This window comes from Corapipo altera, unplaced genomic scaffold (assembly GCF_003945725.1).
Source record: "Corapipo altera isolate COAL_440 unplaced genomic scaffold, ASM394572v1 53, whole genome shotgun sequence".
In the NCBI taxonomy this organism is placed as follows: domain Eukaryota; kingdom Metazoa; phylum Chordata; class Aves; order Passeriformes; family Pipridae; genus Corapipo; species Corapipo altera.
Window position 1 is genome coordinate 8,937,633 of NW_020884900.1, and position 25,516 is coordinate 8,963,148.

Here is a 25,516-nt window from a genome sequence, read left to right on the forward strand (position 1 = left end):
TTTTAGCGTATTAAATACATATTTATTCAATATTTTATTAAGATTATTTAAAAAAATAATCTTAGATACTCTTTATTTTCACAAGGTGTATGCAATTATGATGAGTAACCTACACTTAGGCTCTAACAGCCTAATCCAAACCCCACCAACTTTAATGGGCTTTAGATCAAGCATGTGAGAGCACCGTAACAAACACTGTTTCAGGAGGTAATTCCCATGCAACATCAAACTATGACAAGACACAAGAGGCTAAAAATGGCTCATCATAATTTATTTTATGTTAAAATGTACAGCTTGGGGGGGGTTGTTTTTTGCAGTTTTTATTTTTGTTGCTTGGGTGGGTTTTTTGTGGATTTTTTTTTTAAGTGACTGACTAAAAAGATAACAGATAAATACAAGAGTGTCACTGGGTCCTATTTTTACATGTATCAAGCCTCTTCTGTTCGGCCCTTACAGTCACTCTGTACAGGTACAAAGGCTACAAAAAAGGAAGCAATATAAACAGACACAAATAACTTTTGCCTTTTTACATGCGATCTGTAAGCTTAGTTTGAGCTATTCACACGCTACTGCTCTATTTTTTCCCTTAAAAAATAACTCCAATATTTTATAAAGATAGAAAAATCTACAGATGGAATGAAAATGTAAAGTTAGAGGCATTTCCATAAAATAGCAACTTTACACCAAATTCACTACTTTTTTTTTTTTTTAAATCCTGCCAAGTATTTGGACATATACGAAAATGTTTCAAAACTTGACAAATAAACACTGAGATGTTTCAATCAACAAAAAAACATAACAGTATTTATAAAACAGAAAGCTGCCTTTTTTCCTACCCCAGCCCCAAAGAAACTGGTCACAAAAATGGAAAAGAGTCTCAACTTTACACTAAACATACAGCAATAAAACCCTTTGAACTAACCAAAATGTGAATAGCTTTTGCAGCTTTTTTTATTATTTTTACAAGTTTTATAATTAACAAAAATATAGTTCTGAGTTTTTCACCCTTCAAACTAGGGTAACCTAATCAAGGCAAAAAAATTAAGAAATGGCTTACTGTTAAGCACAACACTTGTACAGTACTACAAAATGCACTGTCACTAACAAAGACATTAGCGGCATGCAGAAGTGTCACCTTCAGAAACAAAATAATACAATAAAAGAACTGCTAAAAGGCATTTACATGTGGGGAAAGGAGAGAGAAAAAGCTCATGATCCAGTACTGTCTGATAGTTTTGGAGTCTATTTATCCACATTTTTAATGGGAGCAGGCACATAAAATGGCTCTGAACCATCAGCTGCTGTGTAATTGCAGTTCAAAGAAAGAGTTCTTCCTTTCCAGAGAACTTCAAGCTCAATGAAATAAACAGAAAATGGAAAACCATCTAATTCCCCCCAAAGAGAAGTTAAATCTCACAAAGTTAAAAAAACAAAACAAAAAACCCAAACAAACAACCAAAAAAACCAAAATAAGAAATAAAGAAAAACTTGTATAAGGCTTTCTGCTGCATACAGCTTTTAAATGGTGCCAACAAATGTTTTTGCATTCACACCAATTGCTGGTTTTGAAATCGTATTCTCCAAAAAGGTATTTGTGCAGATCAATCCAATACGCCAGTTTGGTAGTGTGTCTCTCCCAAGGGCCTACCTTCTCATGTAGGATCCATTGAGAGACTGTTTAGACATGCCTGTATTCATGTAGCCATGATGGCCTGGAGGAGTGTACATCATGTTACTGTGGGGTGCTGTCTGCATTGGCTGCTGTGCATATGGCTGAGTTCCCATCATTCCCATCTGCATCTGCATAGGGTACTGGGGGGTTTGATTCATATACCCATGATTACTGTGATAGCCACTATTCATCATTGGCTGGGACATGCTATAACCATTCATAGCGTTAAGGGTATTCATATTCATGTTCACTGAATTGACATTATAAGCTGGGGCTGGCATCAAATTTACACTCATGTTCATACCACGCTGCATTGTTAAGGTCCGTGCAGGCCCTTGCATGGCCACAGTCTGTGAAGCACGCCCATAAATTTGTGGCTGATGGGCTGCAGCAGCCGGTGGCAGAGGCGTGGATTTGGTTCTTACAGAAACATGACCTTTGCCAGTCATCTGAGTCTGCAGTCTTTGGGTGTGGGATATTCCAATATTCGATGAAGTCATATTACGCTGCAAAAGGGGAGGTGGCAAATTCATGGGAGGAGGAGTAAGGTTGGGGGGAGGAGTCATGGTAGCCTGTGCTTGGGGTCCTCCAGGAACAGCATGTGGAGACTGAGAAAGCTGAACAAGCCCTGTGTTACTTAGGGGGGCAGACAAAGAGGCACTGTTTGCATAGGAAGTTACAGCAGCTGAATGGCTGTAAGGCAAAGAATGATCCATAAGCGTATTAGTTAACTGTTGCAGCTTGGCAAGGCTGAAGGTGGCAGATGGCTGTGAGTAATGCCCTGCTCCAAATTCACTCTGCCCCATTCTTTCATATAATCCAATGTTGGCATTGCTAGTCTCAGGGATTTCGGTTAACTGCATAGGTGGTGTAAAATTAGCAGCCATGCTGCACTGGGATAACTGTTGGTTGCTGCTGGGAGGCCTTTCAACAACACAACCTTGGGGAGATTTTACATTACAAGTGGGAGGAGAATTGATGTTTGCTTGTTGCATCATACTGCAGCTTCCATTAATGCTAGACATCTGCTGGGTCACTGCACAGCTACTCTGTGTTAGGTTACTAGATGTAAGGCTACTGTACGAGCAACTGTTTTGAGAAGAGTTGTTTCCACAGATACTATTACCCATTGTAGAATCGTAACTGCTTGGGTTTTCATAGTTTTCTGTTGTGCTCTCAATACTTCCTAAATCACTAAACCCACTATCCACAACTTGTTGCGAATGATCAGAAACTGAGGGAACATCCATCATTGGGCTGGTCTCCATGTTCTGTAGAGACGGCACAGAAATGGCACTTTGATCTGGGCTGATCTGAGCATAGCTGTTCTCTAAAGGAGCAACATTTGGACTATTAACAGAACGAACTGACTGGCTGGGATGAGAGTGCACAGATGAAACTGGGCTACTGTGGTCAGACTGCTGACAGTCATCCAGTGTGGTCATTTGGGGACTTTGGTCATTATGGGCATAGTTCTGCAAACTTCTACAGGCCTCTTGAGTCTCTGCACAGTCCTGAAATGTATCTTCGTGTTCACTTGCTTCTTGGGTTAGAGACTGTACTGCTTGAACTGTCTCTGAGTCTATCTCCATGGTCTCAGTACTCTCTCCCTTGAAATCGGAATGTAATTCTTCACCAGCTTTTTGGTCCTGGTTGTTACCTGTATGATCATCATCGGATTCAGGCACTGGGTCTGAATCCGTAGCAAGTTCTTTCTGGTCACTTTCACACTCATCAGCTGCAAGGTCAACACCACAATCCATTAACTCCTCCTGATTCGAATTACCAGTTTGAACATTCACGTCTAAAAAAGATTGTTGTGTTTCCAGCATTTCCTTGAAAGCTTCACCAGGCAATTCCTCTTTCTCTGCTTCTGTTGAACCCATGTGGCTATCATCTTCATCATCTGCATCATGATCTTCATTGTGAGAAGGTTCTTCATCCTCCTCCTCCTCTTCCTCCTGATCATCCAAATGCACGGACTCCTCTTTTTGCACAAACACTTCTTCTGCTTTGTCTTTTTCTTGATCTTTTGAATTGATTCCACCACCTTCTATACTCCTTTCTTCTTCCCCAGCATTCATGGTATCATTTTCTTGTTTTTCGAAGGGTTCACTGGGTGGATGCAGAGGTTCAGGTTCTACCTCTTTCACCTCATCCTCTGGTGGTGGCAATACTTCAAGGGGTTCTTTAACAGCTTCCTCCGTAACAGCAGGAACTGAGCAGGGCTTGTCTTCAGCCACTTCCTTTTGTTCTTCCACCAGCACCTGATAGTCAGGCTCCAGAGGAGTCTCGGGTGGAGTGTATAAATTAAGCTTAAAGCCAGGTTTTCTTTCTTTGCTTTGCCTCCATTTAGATGGACCACGCTTAACTCCTTTGGGCCAACCCTGCTTACTCTTTAAAGGTTCAAGATTGTCTTTAGTGCTTTCTTCCAACACAGCTACATCCTCTGTATTATCTTTGGGAGGCAATAGAGAAAAAGAAAGTCTTAGCTTGCACAAACTAATCAATATTTTCAAATATAAACCCAAAAGTAATTTATAAAATCAAAACGTATTAAGAAACCAAGAAATGAGCTATAAACAGATCTCAAACCACAATGGAAGGATATAGTATCTACAGCTTAAACACAGCCTACTCAGACATGCTATTGTTTGGTGGCCTTTTAACAGTGGCTATCAAAACCACCATTTATACACTAGGAGAACCCCAGAGATTTAAATGACATGTAAACTAAAGCAAATATTGTCCAAATATTTGATTTTCAACTATGCCATCACTTTATACAGACACTGATTTAATGTATATTCATCTTCTTTGACAGTGAGAGTCTAGAGTTTCCTGTCTGACCATTCTGGAGGACAAGCCATAATAAACATATAATCATGTTTTAGTACCAACACTGAAAAAAAGTGGTTCATTATAGTATCTTCTCATGGGCAACATATCATGGCACAGTTCACAATAGATGATAGAAGGCAAAAGATAATTGAAATTAAATAGAGTGCATCAGAATACTAAATCAATCCATTGACTATAAAAAAGGTACCCAAACACATTCACCTCTTTCCTTTCTCTCCAGATACCACTTACGTGTACACCAGAAAAAGGGAGAAGTATCAAGATACAACATGCTGCACTTGGGAGTGTAATGGCTTTAGTGACACTCCTTTATTGTTATAGCACTCCTACAGTCAGTTAATGTGATGAACTGGTCCACGGGCAAGTACACAACATCAGTCTAGTTAAAACAGTGGAAACCTGACTGCTGGGACATAGATGGAACACTCAAAACCTGCTACTTCTAGTTTAATTAATTTCTGTTGAGAAGCAGGAAAAAGTGGTAATATTCTAATGCACCTGTGCACAGGTTTGTAACAGCACCAACACAGTTGCTCTGGTCACATAAAAGCTGTTTAAAATAGAAATCAGCGCATGATCCCTCAACTGAGGATCACAAAGATGAAACTTCCCACGCAATCAGAAAAATACTGAAGTAGTACCTACTTGTTTCTTAGAGAAAATACACAGATCTGAGAATCTAGTAATTCATTCTGGAATTGAAATTTATAAGCATAATTTGAGAGCCAGGAGGTCAAGGGATGAGTGTACATTCAGAATAGCTCATTAGTAGTTTCACTATTCATCCATTAGCTTTTCTGACAAGAAATATCCTTGAAATCAAACTAGATAAGCAGCTTTGAAAGAACACAGTTAAAACTGCCCATCTCTTGTGTGGGGAAAGAAATAGGGACTCTGGTTCTGAGGATATATTGTGCCACAGAAGCAACAAACATTTCACTGAATTACCAGCAATGCTGAATAGGAAGATATTTGTGTAAATCAAATCTTACTTTTTGCTTGTACCCTCTATCAAGGATACAAAAACTATATTAGACAATATTCCAGTGATTCTCTTTGCTCTGTTGAGTACGAAAGGCCCTGTTGTAGGGATATAACAGTTGGTTTTGACAATATGACAAGGACTGCAATGGCTCAGACTGGAAAACACTTGTTTCATGAACATGAAAAGCAAATTATAATATTAATGGGTCAGGAATAGCAGAACTAAACATAATAAAAAACAAAACAAAAAATCTGAAGCCACCACTGACTTTTGAGTTCTAATAAACGACGTGAGATTAATGCAGAGAGCATTTTTAAGAACATAAGATTTTAAGACCGAAATGGTTAAATACAATAAAAATTTCCAGATTTATGACAAAAATAAACACTTCCTTTGAAGGCCACCCAACCAAATTAATTTTACAAAGATAAGAACATTTTAAGTCTACCTGTGCAATTTTCATCACTCCTGTAGCAATGGGTATCTTTCTCCTTGTTCTGTTCCTCTTCCTCCTCCTGTTTCTGCTGCCCGGGTTGATACTCAAAAGCTTTTCTAATCACAGGTTTCAAGTCATCATCTTCTCCATCCATCTCACAGGTGGGTTCCAGCTGTGGCATGGGACGCTCTTCATCTGAGTTATCAAATGGCTCGTTCAACACCTCTGTTGTTTCAGAAATTGTCTCTGTTGTAACACTGCTATTTATCCGTCTGCGTTTACGGCCCCTTTTCTTTTTCAGTATGAAAGGCCTCTGAAAAATAATTCCACAAATGTAACTCTTCTTACATTCCCATTTGTTAGCTGATTCTGGACATAAATTTTTGTAGAGTGAGTTTACAAAATCTATTTACTCATTCAAAAAACACCTTACATTGCATCAAATTCAAATGTAGACAGAATCTAAAAGCAAAATGTCTAAACACTTAGAACAGGTATGTATACATGTACCCAAAGCTTTCTCTAGGTGAAAATTAAGACTAGAATTTTCTTCATATTGAAGTGCCTTTTGCCTTCTTCTGTCAAATAATATTCACAGCACTATTACTTAAATTGTACTTACACGTTTTTCCTCTGTAGATTTACAATTCCCCAACAACCTTCACAAGTATCAAAGCTTATACTTCTACATTTCAGGTTTCTGCTATTTTTAGAAATAAGTATGTACACAGAAAAATAGATAACAGCAAAGAAGTGCATGTCAAGAATCCTACAGTTGGCTGCTTTAAAAAAAAAAAAAAACCTGTTCAAGGTTTTTTTTCTATTATTATGCATTCTCAGAGATTTACAGTTACTTTAAAGTTTGCTCTTTTAAAGTATAACTAAAGGGACACTCCAATTTCCCAATTCTCACCTGAGATGCCTAAATACACAGGCTAAGGTGAGTGTTTTAAAATTTTGGGATTCTTACATTTCCTAATTTAAGCCACTCAAAGAGCTGACTTTTCAAAGAAATTAAGAACTGTGCAAATACAGCAGTAATCAGAATTTAACATTTAGATCTCCTGTAAATTAGAAGAATATGGCTAAAAAAACCCTTTTAACAGCATTTCTTCTGAGAAACAGTACTCCACTTTAAGGAGTTCCTATATGAAAAAAACAATAAAAAGACAAACCCCTCAAGCTGGACTCCATTCTAGTACAAAAAGAAGAACCATTCATATATTGAACCAATACCAATGCCAAACAGCAGAGGGCAATCACTAGTTTAAAAATTAACAAGAAATTCTGATTTTTTTGTGTCACTAATATTTTATAGTTCCATGAAACATCCAAAAGATAAAAAGTTGAATGGAGGGGAAAAAAAAAAAAAGAGAAGAGAGGAGTTGTTAAGTGTCCAAATAACACAGAAAGGATTAAAACAGTCTAATTAATGTTTGTAAGAAAACAGATTGTTATTTTGATGACAACCATTTGACTGAAATCAGAGACAAATGACTTTAAACCAAACCATTGAAGTAACACACCTTTCTTTTTATGGCCAGTGACTGTGGCTTTGTCAGCCGGGGAGGCGAACTCTGTTGATTCTCATCCCCGGCATCCTCCTCACTGCTTTCTTTAGATTGTTCTGTGGATTGCCCTCGCTCCCCCACCACTGCCAAACTTTCTGGAGATCGCAAATATTTATTTTTAGATTGTACTTTTGCAGGTGATTGCCTACTGTTAGTTCTTGTGGAGAATATTTCTTGCTCTTCCTTTTCCCAGCAGCTAGCTTGTTCCATAAGACGCTCAGCCTGAAGGGTCGAGGTTAAAATAGCAGGTCATTGAAACAGCATTTACTTAGCCATATCCTTTGTGTTCAGCTAAATAGTTAAAGTAAGTCAACTCTGATTAGCACTCCTGGCTAACCTAGCAACAACATTTCAGCTGAATCATCTAGTAGCTCCTGTACAACAGTTAACAGATAACAAACCAAAGAAGATTGCATTTCATGGGATATTTAGCACCATTAATGATGCAGCGAATTGATTTAAGTCCTTCAGCACTACATTACATGCCCACTGACTGGATCACTTTCAGCAAGTTCAGAACACAAAGAATCGATTGACAGTGCAGCCCCTGAGCTCTGCACCAAATTTGATCTGATTACATGCTCTTTGACTACCTCAAGAGTGATAAATACAGCTCCACGACAAGTGATTCACATTTTAAGTTTTCATATTCATCCTCTCAAAGTTACCTCAAAGATCTTGCTGCACAGCTCCCAGAAATTCTGCACTACAGTGTCAGTACCTTCTACCGCTAAGCGCAGAGGTCAAAGCAAAACCTGCTCTATTTAAGGCAGCCTAAAGTTGAATATTTGGAGTTATGAAATCCAAAGGAAAAGAAATTCAGAAGTCTCTGATATTACCTCCTTTTCTGCTTCTCTCTCTTCTTCAGAAACTGCAGCATTAGAAACTAACAAAGGAGTCCATCTCAAGCTTTCAGGATCTACTTCATTGATGCGTGGATTTGCTTTCAGTTTCTCCATATGACTTGAAATCAGCTTTTCCCTTCTAATAATTACAAATCTACAATCAAATAAACAGTAATTTAATTTAGAAAGTGATCACCTAAAACAGCCTTTCTACAGTTTAAATCCTTTTGCACAACAACCTGTGAAAATAGATGGGTGAATAAATGGATACGTCAAACTAAAAATATGAGCTGACATACAGCAATAACATGCTTAAACTAGAGACTGTTTACTAGAGGAAGTGAGGAAACAAGAGTTTATGAAGTGAAAGTTGTATATTAAACATCACTAGGGCAACACAGAGGAAAGTAAAGGTTTCATAGTTGACTACTCTATTCAAGAGATTTAGTGTTGGCATTTGTGTCACTGCCAGAATGATCTCCAATTTTAATATTACATACAAGCATAGACATAAAACACTGAGATCATCATGTCAAAAGTGAGAAAGTTGTAATATTACAGCTGAAGATGTCAGTTAATGGGACAAAAAAGTAAGCTAGGAACTTAAGTTTTCTAACAAAGCATAAAAATGTACTGTAGTCCTGTGCTAATGCAGTACAAAATGACTTCAAATTAACTACAATCAAAACTAGGTAAAGCCTAATAAGATAGGACACTATACTAATACACTAGCATATATCCCACCAAACTCCTCTGTTACAAAGAACTATACAATTCCAAACAACACTTAGGAAGAATTTCAAATGCTGTAAAACCCAGGCTGGTTAAGGAACAACATTATTTTTCACTGAGATAAAGTTTAACAACAAAATCAGATTCAGGTGAACCCTTTTCACAGAATTGTGACAAACTTCTACTTCACTACATGTAAGAAAAATTAACAACATATAGAAAACAGTAAGAAGCCATACTCAATTCCCAAGGTAAGTGTCTGACAGAAATTTCAAAGATGTAATTTTTTTTCCTGTCTCAGTCAGTGACCTTCTGGATACCTTTAGCCAGGTCAGTTGATGTCCCTGTCTAAGCTTTAGTATCTATGAAAAGAGACTAACTGACCTTGTTCATAAAGTATTTTAAATTCTGTAGGTGAAAAAAGAGTTATTTTCTAATTGGGTGTCAGTATTCAGAGCCTATAATAATTTGTGACAGGGTAGAAGCAGCATAAAAGTGATGAATACGTATTTTATTCTCCCTTAAAACACATTTGTCCTCAGGTTGTCCATAACTAAGTACCTCAGAAAGCCAAGGTTTTAATACAATGACAGTACTTCTCTTACTACTCTCATCACAACATCCTGAAAGCCAACCTCCTTTTCAAAAGCTTACATTCTTACTAGTTCAAAATTTACTAGTTTTGAATACTAGCGCTGGTGCACATAAAAACTACTAAGGTCAGCCTTTTCCTGATTTTAATTTTATTTTTTGGCAACCCAGTGTTCATAAGGCAGCTTTGTTTAATTATAAAGTTTCTATGATTGGAATATCCAGAAAGAATTAAGAAGCTCTTCGGAAACACAAATACTATTGAAAGTCATTTAAGACATTTTATGGAAAAAACCAGCCCAAACAGGAACAACAACCCACTTAAATTCTGAAATATCCATCAAGATCGTTAAGAAAGAAGATATTCACAAAACAGGAACTCAGAAACTCACCTTCTCAGTGCACTGACTTGCAATACTGATTGTAACATTAAACAGAAACTTGCATTACCAGTACCTCGAGCAGGAGGACTTCACGTAGAGCTGATCTGATCCCACGGTTTACATGATCCAGTAGTGACTGAAAACAGGAGTGTGGAAAGAGACTGCCACACACAACCCCAAATTTATCCCTCACTGGTATTCAAAGCAAAATATTTGCACAGCAAGAGTCAGGAACTGTACTTAGGGAAGATTATACTGAATGAAACTAACTTAAGTGAAAATGTTTTGAGCTGGTCGCACACTTCTAATAACCATTAACACGAAAGAGGATCTGAAAAATCACCGGGAAGAAAAACTCCTTATATAAGACCCCATTTAACAAGACCCATCTGTACTGACTTCTTCAGTAAGATGGTTATCACTCATTTTAAAGTCAGACTTTTACACAGGCATTTTTCACATCAACGGTTTTGTAAGCAGAGAATGTTTTGTCTTAGTATTTTAAAATTTTTTTTTACAAGATTCACTGACCTATCTTCTCTTTTATCTATCATGCTATGTTGCTGCAGGGTTGTGGCAATATCATGTGGACACATTCCAGTAGCTCGGCTCATTCCTTTGATGCTGATTTGTTTTTCATGGTGGCAGTTCAGGTATTCCAATATGACACTTTTCCAATAAGCCAAGTATGAGAGACGACCCAGATCAGACAATGGCTTTTCAGGGGATCCTGCTTGACCCTCTCTTCTAGAAAGTAAATAGCCTAGAAGAAAAATCAACAGGATACTTTATGGAGATAACAAAAGTAAGAAATTTTAACTAGCCCTTAAGAAAGTTGGAATTAATACAAAGATCATCAGCATGACTGACTGAACTACTGGAAACTCTTGCAATTAAGGAAATCCTACCCATAAAAGAGATGACTTTTCATCATTACAGTGACATAGGAAAAGATCAAATCCTTCTGAGAGACTCGGCTCTTACATTATGAGAATCAAACATGAACCAAAACCCCTCTTCTAATCACAAGGCAAGAAGGAGAGAAAAAGCCAACACGTTCCAGAACAGGTCCCATCATACATGTTCTCATTTAGAGCTATAACTGTCTGGCCTTTTTAGAAACTTTTACACCTGAGTTACCTCATTTGAAGCCAAGAATTTTCAGAAGAATCTCAAGAGGAAGTATCATGAGTAATATCAGTTAAGTCATTTTTCTTCAAGAAGCCCCAAGTGACATAAGTTTTTGATTAAACAGTTAGTAGTTGTATTTCAGAGGTAACGTATAATTCACAAGATGAATTACTTGGAGAATTAGTTAGGAGAAATAATTAATAAATAATCTCCCTTAATTCACTTTTAAGAACATTCACATAATTCCTGCTTGCAGTCTTCAAGACAGTAACCAATCACTATTATATAATATTCCCCCTTCGGTTTATATTCTATATGTGCTCTAAGGCCTTTTTAACTCTTCAATTTTAAGAGGATTTTACAATTTGAAGTAGAAGACACCTTCTTGGAGATAACAGAAGATGTCATCAGCAAAACTAATTCAGGGTAGAGAAAAAAATAACTAATAAAACGTATCCTTACATAGTAAATCATCCCTCCATGATACATATTCTATACCATGCCTTTAGAAACACTACCAAAACATGGGCCTTATACACCAGGCTTACAAAATGCTTACTCCACTGTAAGCACAGGCATTATATTTATGGAGTTATGTTACTCAACATCATTTTGAATCCACCAACATATACAGTTCTTGTGCCTTCCTATTAATACTTCTTTTCCCCTCAAGTTTTTCACTCCTTTTATTTTTCAAAGCTTGCTTTAAAACAAATCTAATACAGTGATGTCATATTTGCTAAATAAATCCTCATAACCTCTTCACAGAGTTTCACCTAATCAAGTTAGGCATAAATTAAAGGTATATGACTAGAATCCAGGTTTAAGGGAAGCAGTGACTCTTTCCTTATTTTGCTGTATGGTCTACCATATGCAAACCGTATACACACAGAGCTCTTTTCTTAGATCAAAACATGAAAAACACACAAATATATCTCTATATTCAGCTTGAAACACTGGTCTTCCCTTTCTCAGATGCCATACAAAAGGTCCACAACAGAATTCAGAAGACACATATGCACAGGTAATCATAGTCTAACCTCCAGTTTGTATAAAAAAAATTTACACAGAAAAGCAGACATATGACTACTTTTTCAAGTGATCACTAACAACAGAGATACTGAAGTAAATAGTGCACTTTTCATATGTATTAGCATGATTGATGATAAAATGCTAGAGCTTCAGCAGGAATACCATCCCACATCTGCCTACTTCTACACAGCCACATAAAGCCTGCCTACATCTGCATGGTACCCCTGGAAACTCAACAAGTAAAATATTCTGTTCTACAGAAGAAACAATATCATAAAACTCAAGAAAATTAAGGTGTTTTAACATTTGAAGTTGCAGCATATTAAACTACTTTATAACCAGATGATACATCTTCGTACATCCTGGTACTACATGCAACTACTGTTGACGGGAAACACCAAAATTCACATTCAAAACCACAATGCATCCTGAATAGTTTGAAGGTAAAGAATTTTTGCTTTAATTTCAACTGCACAAAAGCAGATCTATAGCATATAGCATATCTTGCATAATTTTTGACAAAGCTTCACTTGTATCAAGAAAGAATTCTGGATCAGCTTGTTTGTAACATACAAAGACAAGTTTTATACTGAGACATCACTGCCTATAGACACACACGCAAAACTGAGGCAGTAGAAGTAGTGATAGAAGTCTCAACACAGGAACAGAGAGGGAGAATAACATAGATTTTTTTAAAATAAATCCATGAGAACTTAGTTGCTTCAAGTGACTTTACAGTTTACCCTACCAACTTCACATTCAAGAAATCTTGGGCACTAACAGAAAGTGTTTGTGCGGTGTTTGCAAGACCTAGATCTTATTTTTGTGTTTCACTATACTTTAATGTTACTTTGACAAAAACTCTTCCCTCTTCCTCCACTGTCATTTTCCTCATAGATAACAGGGCTGTGCCTATACTTTCTTGGTAATCATATGAAGCTTATAAGAAACCACTATCAAGAGTTTGGAATCATTAGTTAGGCAACCACAAGTAGCTTTAGAGTTTTAATAGTATATCCTGGCTCATTGTTATCTTTCCTGTGTCTGGGGATTTACAAACTAGTTCTTAGTGGTCGTTTTCACTCTACATTAAGGCAGTGAAACTTTACATTGATGGCAGTAACATCTGTCAGTATTCTTCTCCTACCATTATAAAATATAACCTATGCTTTTTCAGGATATTCATATTCTACAATAATACAAATCAGAGGTAACAGTGTTGACTACATGTAGCAAGCACTGAATGGAAAATCTCTTAACAGATTCTGCAATTTGAATGACACCTATTAAATTAAACTTACCAAGAGACACCAAGTAATTGATTTAAGTTGCAGGTAAACAAAAAACACTGATCTTGGTAGCTCATGTAAATATCCTGAAGCATCTGAAATAAGCACAGTATGCCCCTGTTAAACAGACACCCCCAGTCTCACTGTGTCTACCTAATCCTAATAACAGATAGCCTCAAAGTGGTTACCTGAAAGAACTTTTTTAAACTATAATCCCTGATATCAGACTATGAACAACAGCAACGCTCACAGGACAAAACAGAGCTCCCAATTCACCCCCAAGTGTAAACAAGTCAGACTGTATGCTACACAAAAAAGAAAACCACAACAAAATATAATACCTAATCTAGAACCAATAGTTGTCTATCTCAGCTTCTAGGCATATGAATGATAGTATCACAATATCCAACAGCCGAAATACCAATAATGATTTTTATTTCTTGCTTTATCTCCATCCTTCATAATGAAGCAACACAGCACATGCAATTTACAGCCTTCCATTTTTGTCATGCAAACCTCCCTATAAACACTAAGGTTTTATCTTATTCAAGATTTAAAACAATTAGAAGAAATGCAACCTGAAAAGGGGAAAGTTATTATAACATACATAAATTTTATGCCTTCAACACAAATTCAGGAGATAATTAGGCATTAAAACATACATTTAAAGAAACTGACTTGTAATTACCTTGTAATTTCAATCTACAGCATTCCTAGTAACTCCATTGGAATAGCTACAGCAGTGTCCACAACACACTTACGTAAAAACAATAACTTTAATACATCTGTGTCAGACTCCAGAAACTTTTTTAGTTAACTGTTGATTTTGTTATGCTTGGTTCTGTATCTTCAAACAAATTAAACAGCATGAGATCAGAAGTCCAGCTTAACAGTACCCTGTTCTGACAGTGGCCAACAGAGAAATCGAAGGGACAACTAAAACTAGCAAACACCACATGAAACTCACATGCAAACAGAATTAATCTGGCTCCATGCAAACAATCAGATGAGGATAATGTCCACACTTTTTGGCATTTTCTAAGAACTTGGTAAGATTTGTTAAGTATCACTTCCCTTCGCAAGCAGCGCAGAGTCCACCTTCCTCCTCCATTCACTGCATTTACCTATGTGTTCCCTTGTAGGAGTCTTTATTGTCATGTCTGCTGATGTGAGGTGAACAGACGTGTACCTCTCCTGAAAATCTTCTAAAAATCAGGATCATATCAGCCCCCTTTCACTCCTGTGCCATGAAAGCAGTTTTATGCATACTCCAAGTTACAAACTGCCATGAGCAGCTATTTCATTAAGTCTCATATCCCCAAATCCTCAAGACACATCCTTCTTTCCCTACCATACATTCTTCTCAACATCACTACCTCAGCTTTATATATTAAGCATAAATCACAACACAGTTTTAAATTTAGTTTGAGACAGCTGAATTGAATTTTATTATCTATTGAAGAAATAGACTTGTCCCTTTGCTTTCAATACTGTAGCAAAGACAGCCCTCAAAGGTGTAAGATGATAGAAATGTGGACTACACAGAGGCCAGTGAAATACAAAGCAGCAGCAAACAAAGACTAAATAACATACTGAGAAAGACCAAGTGAAGCATTAGGTTTTCAGTAAGCTAAGGAATTAACCTTGATGCAAACAAAGAAAACAAAAAACCCACCAATTTGTGACCTGGATGTAGGTGTTTCAATTACACTTTTTTGTGTTCACACAAGACAGTAGGGTCATGCTGTGGCTCAGTTATACACAGAAGTACCCAAACTGTGGTATGCATATTGCACAGGATTAAATGAAGACTTCATTTGTGGTTTCCTATTCCCCTGAGAAGCTAGGGAACTTAGATAATATGAAAGTTTGAACAAGTATTTTTGATGCAATTATATTTACTATTTCTATTTTAGAACAACTTTATACCCTAGAACAGTCCTAGAAAAGTTGTATTTTATATTAAATGCAAAGATTACTTTGTTTAGCTTCAGAGTAACCAATAGTCAGTCAGAGAGCACCCACACTTTGGAAAATAAATAATTGTAGCTGAGTATGTTCTAAGAAGGTGAAATGGAGGGCTATATTTGGCTTATAAGTAAGTGTATCACTCCTCTTTTTATGAAAGGATCACAACATTTCTTGCCTTCTCCAATGGTCAATACAATTGTACTGAATTTTACTGAAAATTCCCTACAGCCAGAATATAATCCATCCAGAGCATCCTGAGGCAACTTCAACACAATCTTCTCCAGAAGAGGCCACCAGCTGAAACTCCAGTATAATTTCCTGTGTTCTATTATCCATGTGCTCCCTTAAGGGACTATCTGACATAGCAACCTCACCACAAACAATAGTGCCATAGGCAATGGACACTGATCTAACACAATTCCTCCTCTCCTTGAACTTCACTGCTTACAGACAGGCAGGTTCTTTGAGAACAGTGCCACAAAGAGAGGCACTTCACTCTTTTGAGAACATCATGTATGATGTTAAACTGTTGTTTTAAAACCTCATTGCATTACATTGCAATGAATTGCATTGTCTTCAGCACAAACCGAATCAGCAAAAACATACCTGAAGGGAAAACAGTACTGAATCTCACTCTGTAACTGGACAAGTACTTAGAAATTGCAGTTCCTTTCTCCTATGCTACTGGCAACAAATCCATGTATTTGTTTTCCTCTTATGGAAGCTAAGAACTAAAACAAACAGTCTTCAAAGTGGACCCTAAGGGTAGGGATTAATGAGTCCTACTTTTCAGCTAGGACAGATTTTTCTGTCTGCTACAAAAATCTGGAAATAATAGTTCACACAGAAAATTTGAAAAGAAATTCATCTGAGAGTCTGTGATCAAGAAAACAGTTTTATGTATCTTATGTATCAATCACATAACATGCTGGAGACAAACACAGTTCTGATCTTATTTAAGAAGTCATGTTCCAACATCACTTTCTCGGAAATCAATAACATTAATCTCTCTGAATAAGAAAGTTAAAATACCAGTAAAGAAAGTCCTTTATATCCTAGTAATCAAGACAGAACTTACTTTACAGGAAAAAAAAACCAAAAAGAAAAACATCTTTAAACTATGATGTGCCCTACCAGAGTATTCCGGAGTCCTTACTTTGGATTATCCTACCTGTTCTAGAGAACACAACTTTCCATTCAAATTTTTTTAATTCAAACTTGTATCTTCACTCTTCTTAAAATCATCTACAGATTAGATTAGCTTTTACTTTTAAAAAAAAGCTCTGATCAAATGCAGTCTTTCTTTCAAAAACAGAATCACATTGATGGTAGTTTAATGCAAGAAAAGGAGATATTTGCTTCACTGCAAATACTCATTCCTGAGAAATGTTTACATCCTGTTCCATACTTCCATATTCACAGAATTATTAATAAACATAACATACCTAGTTCTTTAATAAGAGCAACTCTTACAGAAACAAGAACGACACAGAAAGTGTAACATAGCAGAGGTCCCTAGGTGAGAACAGCTCCTGAGTCTTTCAGAAGTAACCCTGTCACTGGCTAGCAACCTACTACTGGTCTTTGAATAAGAGAGCACTTAGTCTAAAAAGCACAAGAAGAAGCTGTCTTGATGAAACCCTCCTGAGCAGAATAAAGTTTTCCTATTTGCTATCATCTTAAATGTGTCCTAGTAAAATTGCTTGATCATCATCATGGTACCTTGCTTCAAAGAGAAAAATTTCTATTTTTCTGTATTGGGAATCTTTATTTCATTTACATGGAAGAAGACTCTTCGTTTCCTAAAGTACAAAGGATCAAAATTTACGAGAAGCATCATTGCAAAATCATTATTTTATTGCTTATGTATTAAAATACCCACAAAACAAACACTGTATTGTCACATTTGAATAATTTTCCAACCATATTTAAACACAGAAAGTCAGGCGATATGCTTGTAATAGGTAATGACTGAAAATCAGAGTGGGGAATAAACCATACGACGAAGCAAATTCAAGTTTATTAACCTTGGCTTCCAACATTAAGTCTCTTTTATCACTGTAATTTGCCTCATAGCAAAACACAAAAGCAAACTTAAATGGTTCCAAACTTGCTCAAGCTTTGCCTGCATAGAAAGGCTATTTTAAAATCAGGTTTCAAATCACAAACAGGAATGACCTGGCTTAGAACAAGCATCAGGTTGTCAGTTCTCACAGTCACAAAACAGCTACTGAGCTGCTACAATATACAGCAAGTCATAATAAAATAAACTGTCACCAGCTTCCCTTTGCCTATGAAACGTGTCATCTGTATGTGCTGGTATTCAGCGGCCGAGCTGTAAACGGCTTAACTGCCTGAGAATCAAGGACAATACAGACAACAAAGACAGAATGTACCATTCTAAGGGACATGCTTCCTCTCCAGTCATGCACTAAAGCCACTGCAATCAGATTGATTTGAACAGCTACATGGTATTGGGGTCAATGCACAACTAAACTCCATTTTATCTTTCTGGACATGTTCAGCTACACTAACAACAGTAATACATCACTGATCCTATAAACATGCTTGAAGAAAGCTGCCCGTGTTAAGTACCACATTATCAAGTCCAGTTCAAAATGCACCTATGCAAGACAGCACTTAAACAACAGCCTACTGACAGCACTTTACTTCCAAACTTCCTGAAGTTTACTTCCAAAATAAGTTCTCCTATTATAAGCTAATCTAATGCTAATGACAGAATTTTCAGAAGACAGCATATATGGAAGTACCTGTAGACAGAATTTATAGACTCAGATGCACCTTAGCATTTATATGACTTATACCAAGTCATACACTCTGTAATCTTTGTAATATCATGATGATACGGATCCATTTATTTCACTCATTGATGTAGTTGTCCACTCTTCTTTACTTTCTTGAAGATGCTTGTAACATTTGCCATCCTTCAGTTACTGAGGATGTTCCTCAATTGCACTGACTTCTTAAAGATTATAGGGAGGTCTTGCAGTCATGTCAGTCAGTTCTCTTGGGTGAATCTCACCATTTTCCCTAAGTACTCTATAACTTGATCTTCCTCTAGCAAAGATGGCATCTCACTCTGCTCCATAAATTCTGTCACACCTGAGAACTGGCCCTGTCAGTAAAAGTCAGGGCAAAGAAAGTACAGAGTACCTCAGACCACTTCTGAGATCACACCCCCATGTTGTCACATGCTTATTCCATTCATCAGCAGGGCCATGTTCTGCTTACTCTTCCTGTGGCTATCCACATACTCTTCGGAGCTCTTCTATTGCTCTACATATCCCTCAGTTTCAACTCCAACCAAGCTTCAGTTTAACACTGCTGCACATGTAAGTAATACCAGTGCCTTTTGCAGACTCTTTCTGCTCAACTCAGGAACTCTCCCTGTGGCCTAGCAGGCTTACTGCAATGCCTGTTCATGACTATTAAAATGAGTCATTTTTGCAGTCTGAGGAAACTGCCTACAGAGATCAACATGTCCCGTGCTCCCTTGCTCTTCACAGCAAACTTCTTTGAGGACACCACTTAGCAGTTCTCTAAACAAAGTAAAATTCTGGGCCTTAGTCAGCTAGTTGCCCTTATCATTTTTCTCAGGATCTGAAACCCTATCATCTCCTAGCCACTACAGCCTGGGCTGCCAAATGCAAAGCACTTGCCCTAGCTGGTCCTTCCAAAATCTGTGTTTAAATACTGTCCCAAATATCCTGCTGTGTTGCCCTTGCAGGACTATTTCAAGTAGTCCTTGGGAACAAAGGCCTTTCACTAGCAGATGTCACCCAGCTGCTTGGAAGGTTCAACCTCCTCCCTTTTTTGATGAGGCTATCTGTAACAAATGCCACCCACAGTATTAATGGTTGCTGCCCTAACCTCTGATTCTGAGGCACAGACTTGACAGGCCTATGACCCATTCCATAGGAGAGAACCCTGCTTCCAAGTTATTCCTTTGTGTAGAGCACGAACTCCTCTCCTTGGCTTCCCTGCCTGCCCCTGAAGAGACTGTTATCCATCTATTGCATCTCAAATGCAATGCAAGAGGGCCCCCTTCCCCTGCCCACTCCAATCACATTGTTTCCTACAAAACCCACTCTTCAAGAAGGCCATGATCTGGATGGCTACTTATTTCCCTAGAAGATCTGTCTACATTAGTTTCTGATGTGCCATCCAGCTGATGCCTGTGAAACATCATTCTCATGGTTGTGTTAACTCCAAACAGCCCTCTGGACCCTCAGAGCAGCCAATTCTGGGCCAACTGTTCCATTAAACTGCAAGGTTTGCATGTCTTTGTCATTAATGATATTCACCTCTTTGTTACATAGTTCAATCACCTTCTGAGCTCAGGATCCATACCCATGCTTCATCCTTCCATGCTGTGCTCCAAAATGCACAAAACGAATTTGTTGTATCTTCTCCTTAACCACTATCATCCAGCTGTAAAATGCAGCATCTTGTTCCATTTCTGGCTATTTAGTCTAAATATTGCTCAGTACATGAAACTATTACAATTATTCTATCATATTTACAATGTACTGAGTTTACAGCAAAGGTCACTGCATTTGTATGTTTTTCTACTGTTACAAAGCAGTGAAAAAAACCACAAAGTATGGGTCTCTCCATAAAGTGTTAAAATAGACACATATAAGAAACTTCACCAAGAGGCAAATATATACTCCTATTATTTAGGATTCATCTAGGAGAGCACTTCTATGAACTTGTATCCAGACAAAGGCCGAGAGGGTTCAATACATCTGTGATTTCACTTTAACATTCTAGATGCATTTCTGCCCATTTTAAGCAGTATTTTTCTATCAGAAAGTATTATATGTAGCATGAATATGCCCTCTAAACTATATATACTCACAGCTCTTTAAATACCAGATGACTCTCAGGTATTTCAAGCAATCCTTGGGTCTAGAGCAATTACATAATAAACAGGAACATTTGAACCTCAAAAGCATGATGTACCTCTGCATCAGCTGTGTGGATTAACTACATTACAAATTACAGGAACAATACCTGTAATTAAGCATTTGGATCATATTGGTTATTAACTTAAGCAGTCAGCAATCAAGTCCACTGATCTAGTCTATCTGCCAGTGAAGCCGGATCAAAAACATCATTACTGATAAGAGCTGCTGGAGTATAACAAAGGGGTAGGAACAGTGTACTGAAGTCATGAAAATGGGAGTCAAATAGGAGCAGGTTTGTTTGGATCATAAGAACAGATTTTAGTCTACTGATCTTTTCACAATTTTAGACTGAATGTAGCCTTCATAGCAGAAGTCCATTTGGAACTACACTACACTACATGCATAAAATGAGAAAGTAACACTACGCTAGCATTCTGGACTTCAGTCTGATTTATAAGGGTAATAGCTTTTTGCTATGCACTGTGTAACTTAAACCTATCAATCTCAGGTTCACACTTATGCATGCACATCACAATCACACATATCAACATTTATATACACTTCCATGCACAGCAAAGGTATCCCAACACCACCGAAGTAACTCTTATACAGAAAACAGAATTTTATAAGCTACTTATGAATGCTTTCCAGATATACACTTTAAAGATGCCAATACACGTGACTTCTGGAAGTTGGAAACAGTTTAAAATCTACTTCTCAGAGACCCCTAGTCCCAAAGCAGAGCCTAAGCAATAGCCTGTGCTCAAAATACAGCCCTTATATAATCAGCACTGTTCAGTTCCTATATATATTTTGTTAATATTTGTGTCAGAAGGAAACATATTCATGAGAATCTATCCAGAACAAAAGAAGCAACCAGTGAACTATCACACTTGGTATGTTCTGAGTTCTTCTCCATCTCTTTAAAGGCCATCCCCCACAAACTAATTACCAAACTCAGACAGATGGAATCAAGCACTTTTCCACTAAACTTCGTTTTGTTTGAAACAAATCCAAGTAAAATGAGTCCTTTAATATGGAAAGGAAGAACTTTTAAGTTTTCATGCAACATTCTGTATCAAACCAAATATCTGAAAGAACAGGAAATACTAGTAACTGTTTTAATAATACACCAGTATCCCAAGTGAAGATTTACCTCAAACCAGTGTTTCAAGTTATTCTAAGAGAGAATGTTTTTTGTCTTACAAAACATCATGTCCTTTGTTTTGATATTATATGAACAAGTTGTGAAGACAGGTTCAAAAGGGTGGTCAGAAATATCAAAGCAGCTGACTATTCAGACAGGACAGCTCAATACAGTCAGGTCAGCTCAACACTGCAAGTTCAGAGGTATGACCAGGAGTGGAAGGCAGAAAAAGGAAAGGTGAAAGTGTGCATTTCTTAAGACTTACAATTCCTAAAACTGTAATTCATGTTACCATTCTACCATTCTTTCCATAACTATTCTGTTTGCCTCTGAACTGTTCCTATCTATGTCAATGGGAGGAAGGTCAAAGATAGAGGACCTTAAATAGGTGCTAGTACCCTCTTTGAAAGCACTTTTGAGACAGCTTCAAAGGACCCCAATCCCAAGATCCACAAAAACACTATTAAAAAAAAAAAAAAAAAAGACTAGCTGTAACTTGAGATGCTCAGATCAGTGAACAACCTGCTACATTCTCTTTTCTTTGTCTGAGTAAAGAAAAGCTTTCTTCACGATGAACAGAGTAAGCCAAAGATTCTCTCATTATTGTTACAAGAAATAATGTAAGCTCTCATTCCTCTCCACATCCTCAAGTAAACCCAACACAGGAGGCCCAAAACCTTTAGCTTCTTTATAGAAAGCTTCACAGAAGAGGTTAGAGCTAAACAAATTCCCTTCATGAAGGGAAGGAAAGGTAAAGATAACTGCATTACAGTCAGACCCACAAAAGGCACCCTTTGAGTGAATTAATTGGCTAACACTTATTTTACCTGTGCCAGTTGCCACTAAACCCCTTGAGTGGAGGTTCTGTGTATGAAGTGGACTACTTATAAGCAGAGTGAAAGCATAAGCAAGAGAAAAGGAATTGAAGTACCCTTAAAAGCAAGACTTATGTGCAGAGGGCATCAGTCTTGAATACCAATTGGATAAATCAATTTGTTGATAGGTTAAGTAGTTTAGAAGATCATTAAAAAGGCTGGATTGTTCTTGATTTTATAAGCAATGTTTTAAGTTATTATTTAAAGTTACATTTTTTTAAATTATTCAGTAAATGACACTGAGCAGTAAATTGTTTATTCAATTATAACTGTTGAATGAATTTCCTTGAAGAACTGCCATTACCCTCTGGTGTTACATGTTGACAGCACATGCATACTGTGTTAAAAATATATCTATTGTGCTCATCAGACAATACTAACTGCTTGCCTTCTTATAGGCTCTATGTACCTCTACAACATTCAATTGACAACACAGGAATATGGACCTAAGAGGTTATGTCTAATATAACTGAATGTGCTCAGAATCTTTACATGGCACTGAGGCCAACCAGCACAGACAGATGGCATCCATACCACTAAGCTCTGACTCTCAGCTGGAGTGTTAACCTGGCTGTTAACATAATTCTCCCAGATTCATGGCTTAGGAAAACTATTATCACATTTGGAAAGTGACAGATGCCCTGGACCAAAACTGTATCAGCGATGGTTTTAACAGTTTTAGTGTAGATAATGAAGTTCCAGAGCCCAAGAGCTTTTCTTATCATTATTTTATTCCTACCTACAGTGGATAGCCTAGTAGTATTGAACAGCATGAACAAAAGAGAAACAGGGAGTTGAGTGCTGAGAAGCCAAAAGGCACACTTAGGAAATCACTGCAAGTATTGTGTTTGCTCAGGTAAGTGGCCATGACACACGTACTCCTTAAGACACTACAGAGGATACAAGCTGCATTTGTCTTATATGAGCAGCAAAATGTCATTGCTATTCATTTGCTCTACTAAAGCATGCTGTATAACAAAAAATTAACCAAGTAAGATTCAGAAAAAAGAGTCACAACAACAGGTGAAGGAAGTTATTAGGGAATTTGATGGCAGTATCTGGTTAGTTAGCAGATACAGAAACTGCATGATAAGAGAGTGCACATTACCTGCTAAGCACTGAACACAAACTAACCTATTACAGCACACTTCAAAAAGCTAAGCCCAAGACACAGTAATCTGCTAAATATCTACTGTTACTCTTATTAGAAATAAACAAGGAAAAAATACAATTCCTTTAAAAGAAGGTAGAACTGACTGGTAAAAATGCTGGCTCTGAAAACAAGACATGCCTTGAGAAGACCACAAGGTGTCCTGCTGTGCCTCAACAACAGGGTGACAGGGACTGCCTTCTGCAACTTGTGCACTGGGGTTGGAGCACTTGCTGGTGAAGAGGCTGAAGCAAGGAAGTCTCGAGTACCTCAGTCTTTTCCATATCCTGGGTAATCAGGTCTCACATTTCCTTCCAGACAGGGCTCACATCTTCCCTATTCTTCCTCTTATAACTGATGTATCTATAGAAGATTTTGTTACCCTTGACATCTCCAGCCAGATTTAACCCTATCGGGGCTTTAGCTTTCCTAACCTGATCCCTGCTAACTCAGACAATTTGTTTTCCTCCCAGGCTAACTTACCCTCTTGTAAAAATTCTAATCAATAAAGTTGAAGTAGTTAATTAAAACCTGTTTTCAGCCACCAGTCTTCAGCAGATGGCTTTCCATGTTCACTAATGCTTATGAAGACAGCTTCACCAACAAATACTTGTTATCATTCTTACCATGTTTAGCCTTGTCTTTTTGTTGTTTTTAATGCTATCTGGAATAAAGATGCTCTTCAGTTAAAACAGTCTTAACTTCTGCACCTTAAGTGACATCTGCTTTCTTTTGCAGTTCTGATAAATGTACAGTGTCTTGAAGCTATATAAAAGTGATGCCAAGAAATCCCAAGGGGTTGATTTTCTTGGAATAATCTTAAGTCAACTAAGCTTGATTCAAAATCCATCTTCATTACCCCCTCATCTAAATCTCAGCTTGACAGAATGCTCCTTATTAGTTATTTACAAGAGGCCAAACTCAAGCCTTGAGGTCAGCAACACAATCAATCATCAAGAAAAGAACAGAAAATAAGCAGCAGCAGTCAGGCTCACTCAAATTCACAGCTCCCAGAGACACTTTAAATTCCCTCCTAGAGGGGAGAAAAAAAAAAAAAAAGGCAGGTAATTCAACATTTCCTTTGGACACAATGCACTTGTAAACACACCAACAGAAAATGATGAGATTGACACAGTATTCTGTACTGGGGTACACAAGTCAGTCAGTTGTAAAATACCCCACACCAGAGAATGATTCAATATGGGTCACCACGGTTAATGACACAGGCCTGTTTTACACAGATCCTTAATTCTTCAGAAATGTAGTTTGAGAATATACCTTTCCAATAAAGCCTAATAAAAAAAAAAATCCTGTTCCTATCCACTCCTAGTCTCACATTCTTACCTTCAGTTGTTTGCCACTCCCTCAGCAGTAACAAAACAGTCCTTGTAATGTGAGAAACTGTAATGCGAGAAAGAGAATGCTGAAATGCTCTTAGTTAGAATAAATTTTATCTTAACCCCCCCAATTCTGTTTAAAGGCCACAGCAAAGCATGACTGTAAACAACTGTTTTAAAAAGTGTATTTATTCCTAGGTGGTATTTCTGCTATATTTCAATATTTGTTAGAGCAAACTGTAAAACACCTCAACACCAGATTTTGGAAAAGAACAGTGTAAGAGGTGTTTACAGGAAGAGTTCATCACTCCACAGACATCCTAACTTTTCAAATGCTATTTATACTTCATATCCATAATTGATTAAAGTAATGAGATATCTAAAAAATTCCTAAGATTCTCTTATAGTAGGTTTTCAAAAATATTACTTTCTGGTCAACACATTACTTCCCATTTTTCATAAGGAGATTTAGACTATCAGTGCTAAATAAACACATACCAAACAAGTAGATCCAACTGCTTACAGCCCACTGCAGCTTAGGCTAGTTCTAAACTGCAAGCAGGTATCAGACAGTGG

General features: G+C 37.4%; 1 protein-coding gene across 6 annotated transcripts in view; it reads right to left on the minus strand.

Annotated features, from left to right (window-relative positions):
• The window catches only part of KAT6B (lysine acetyltransferase 6B), a 111,663-nt gene continuing 86,147 nt past the window's right edge, over positions 1-25,516 (minus strand). For 5 of the 6 annotated variants that reach the window (XM_027649439.1, XM_027649438.1, XM_027649437.1 and 2 more), the window contains exons 13-17: positions 10,609-10,840; positions 8,366-8,525; positions 7,482-7,748; positions 5,968-6,268; positions 1-4,130 (exon numbers count right to left, since the gene is read on the minus strand). In XM_027649439.1, the coding sequence (XP_027505240.1) occupies positions 1,645-4,130; positions 5,968-6,268; positions 7,482-7,748; positions 8,366-8,525; positions 10,609-10,840 (3,446 nt within the window). In that variant the 3' untranslated portion in view covers positions 1-1,644. The remainder of the gene's footprint in view (positions 4,131-5,967; positions 6,269-7,481; positions 7,749-8,365; positions 8,526-10,608; positions 10,841-25,516) is intronic. The other variant, XM_027649441.1, reaches the window with a different exon arrangement.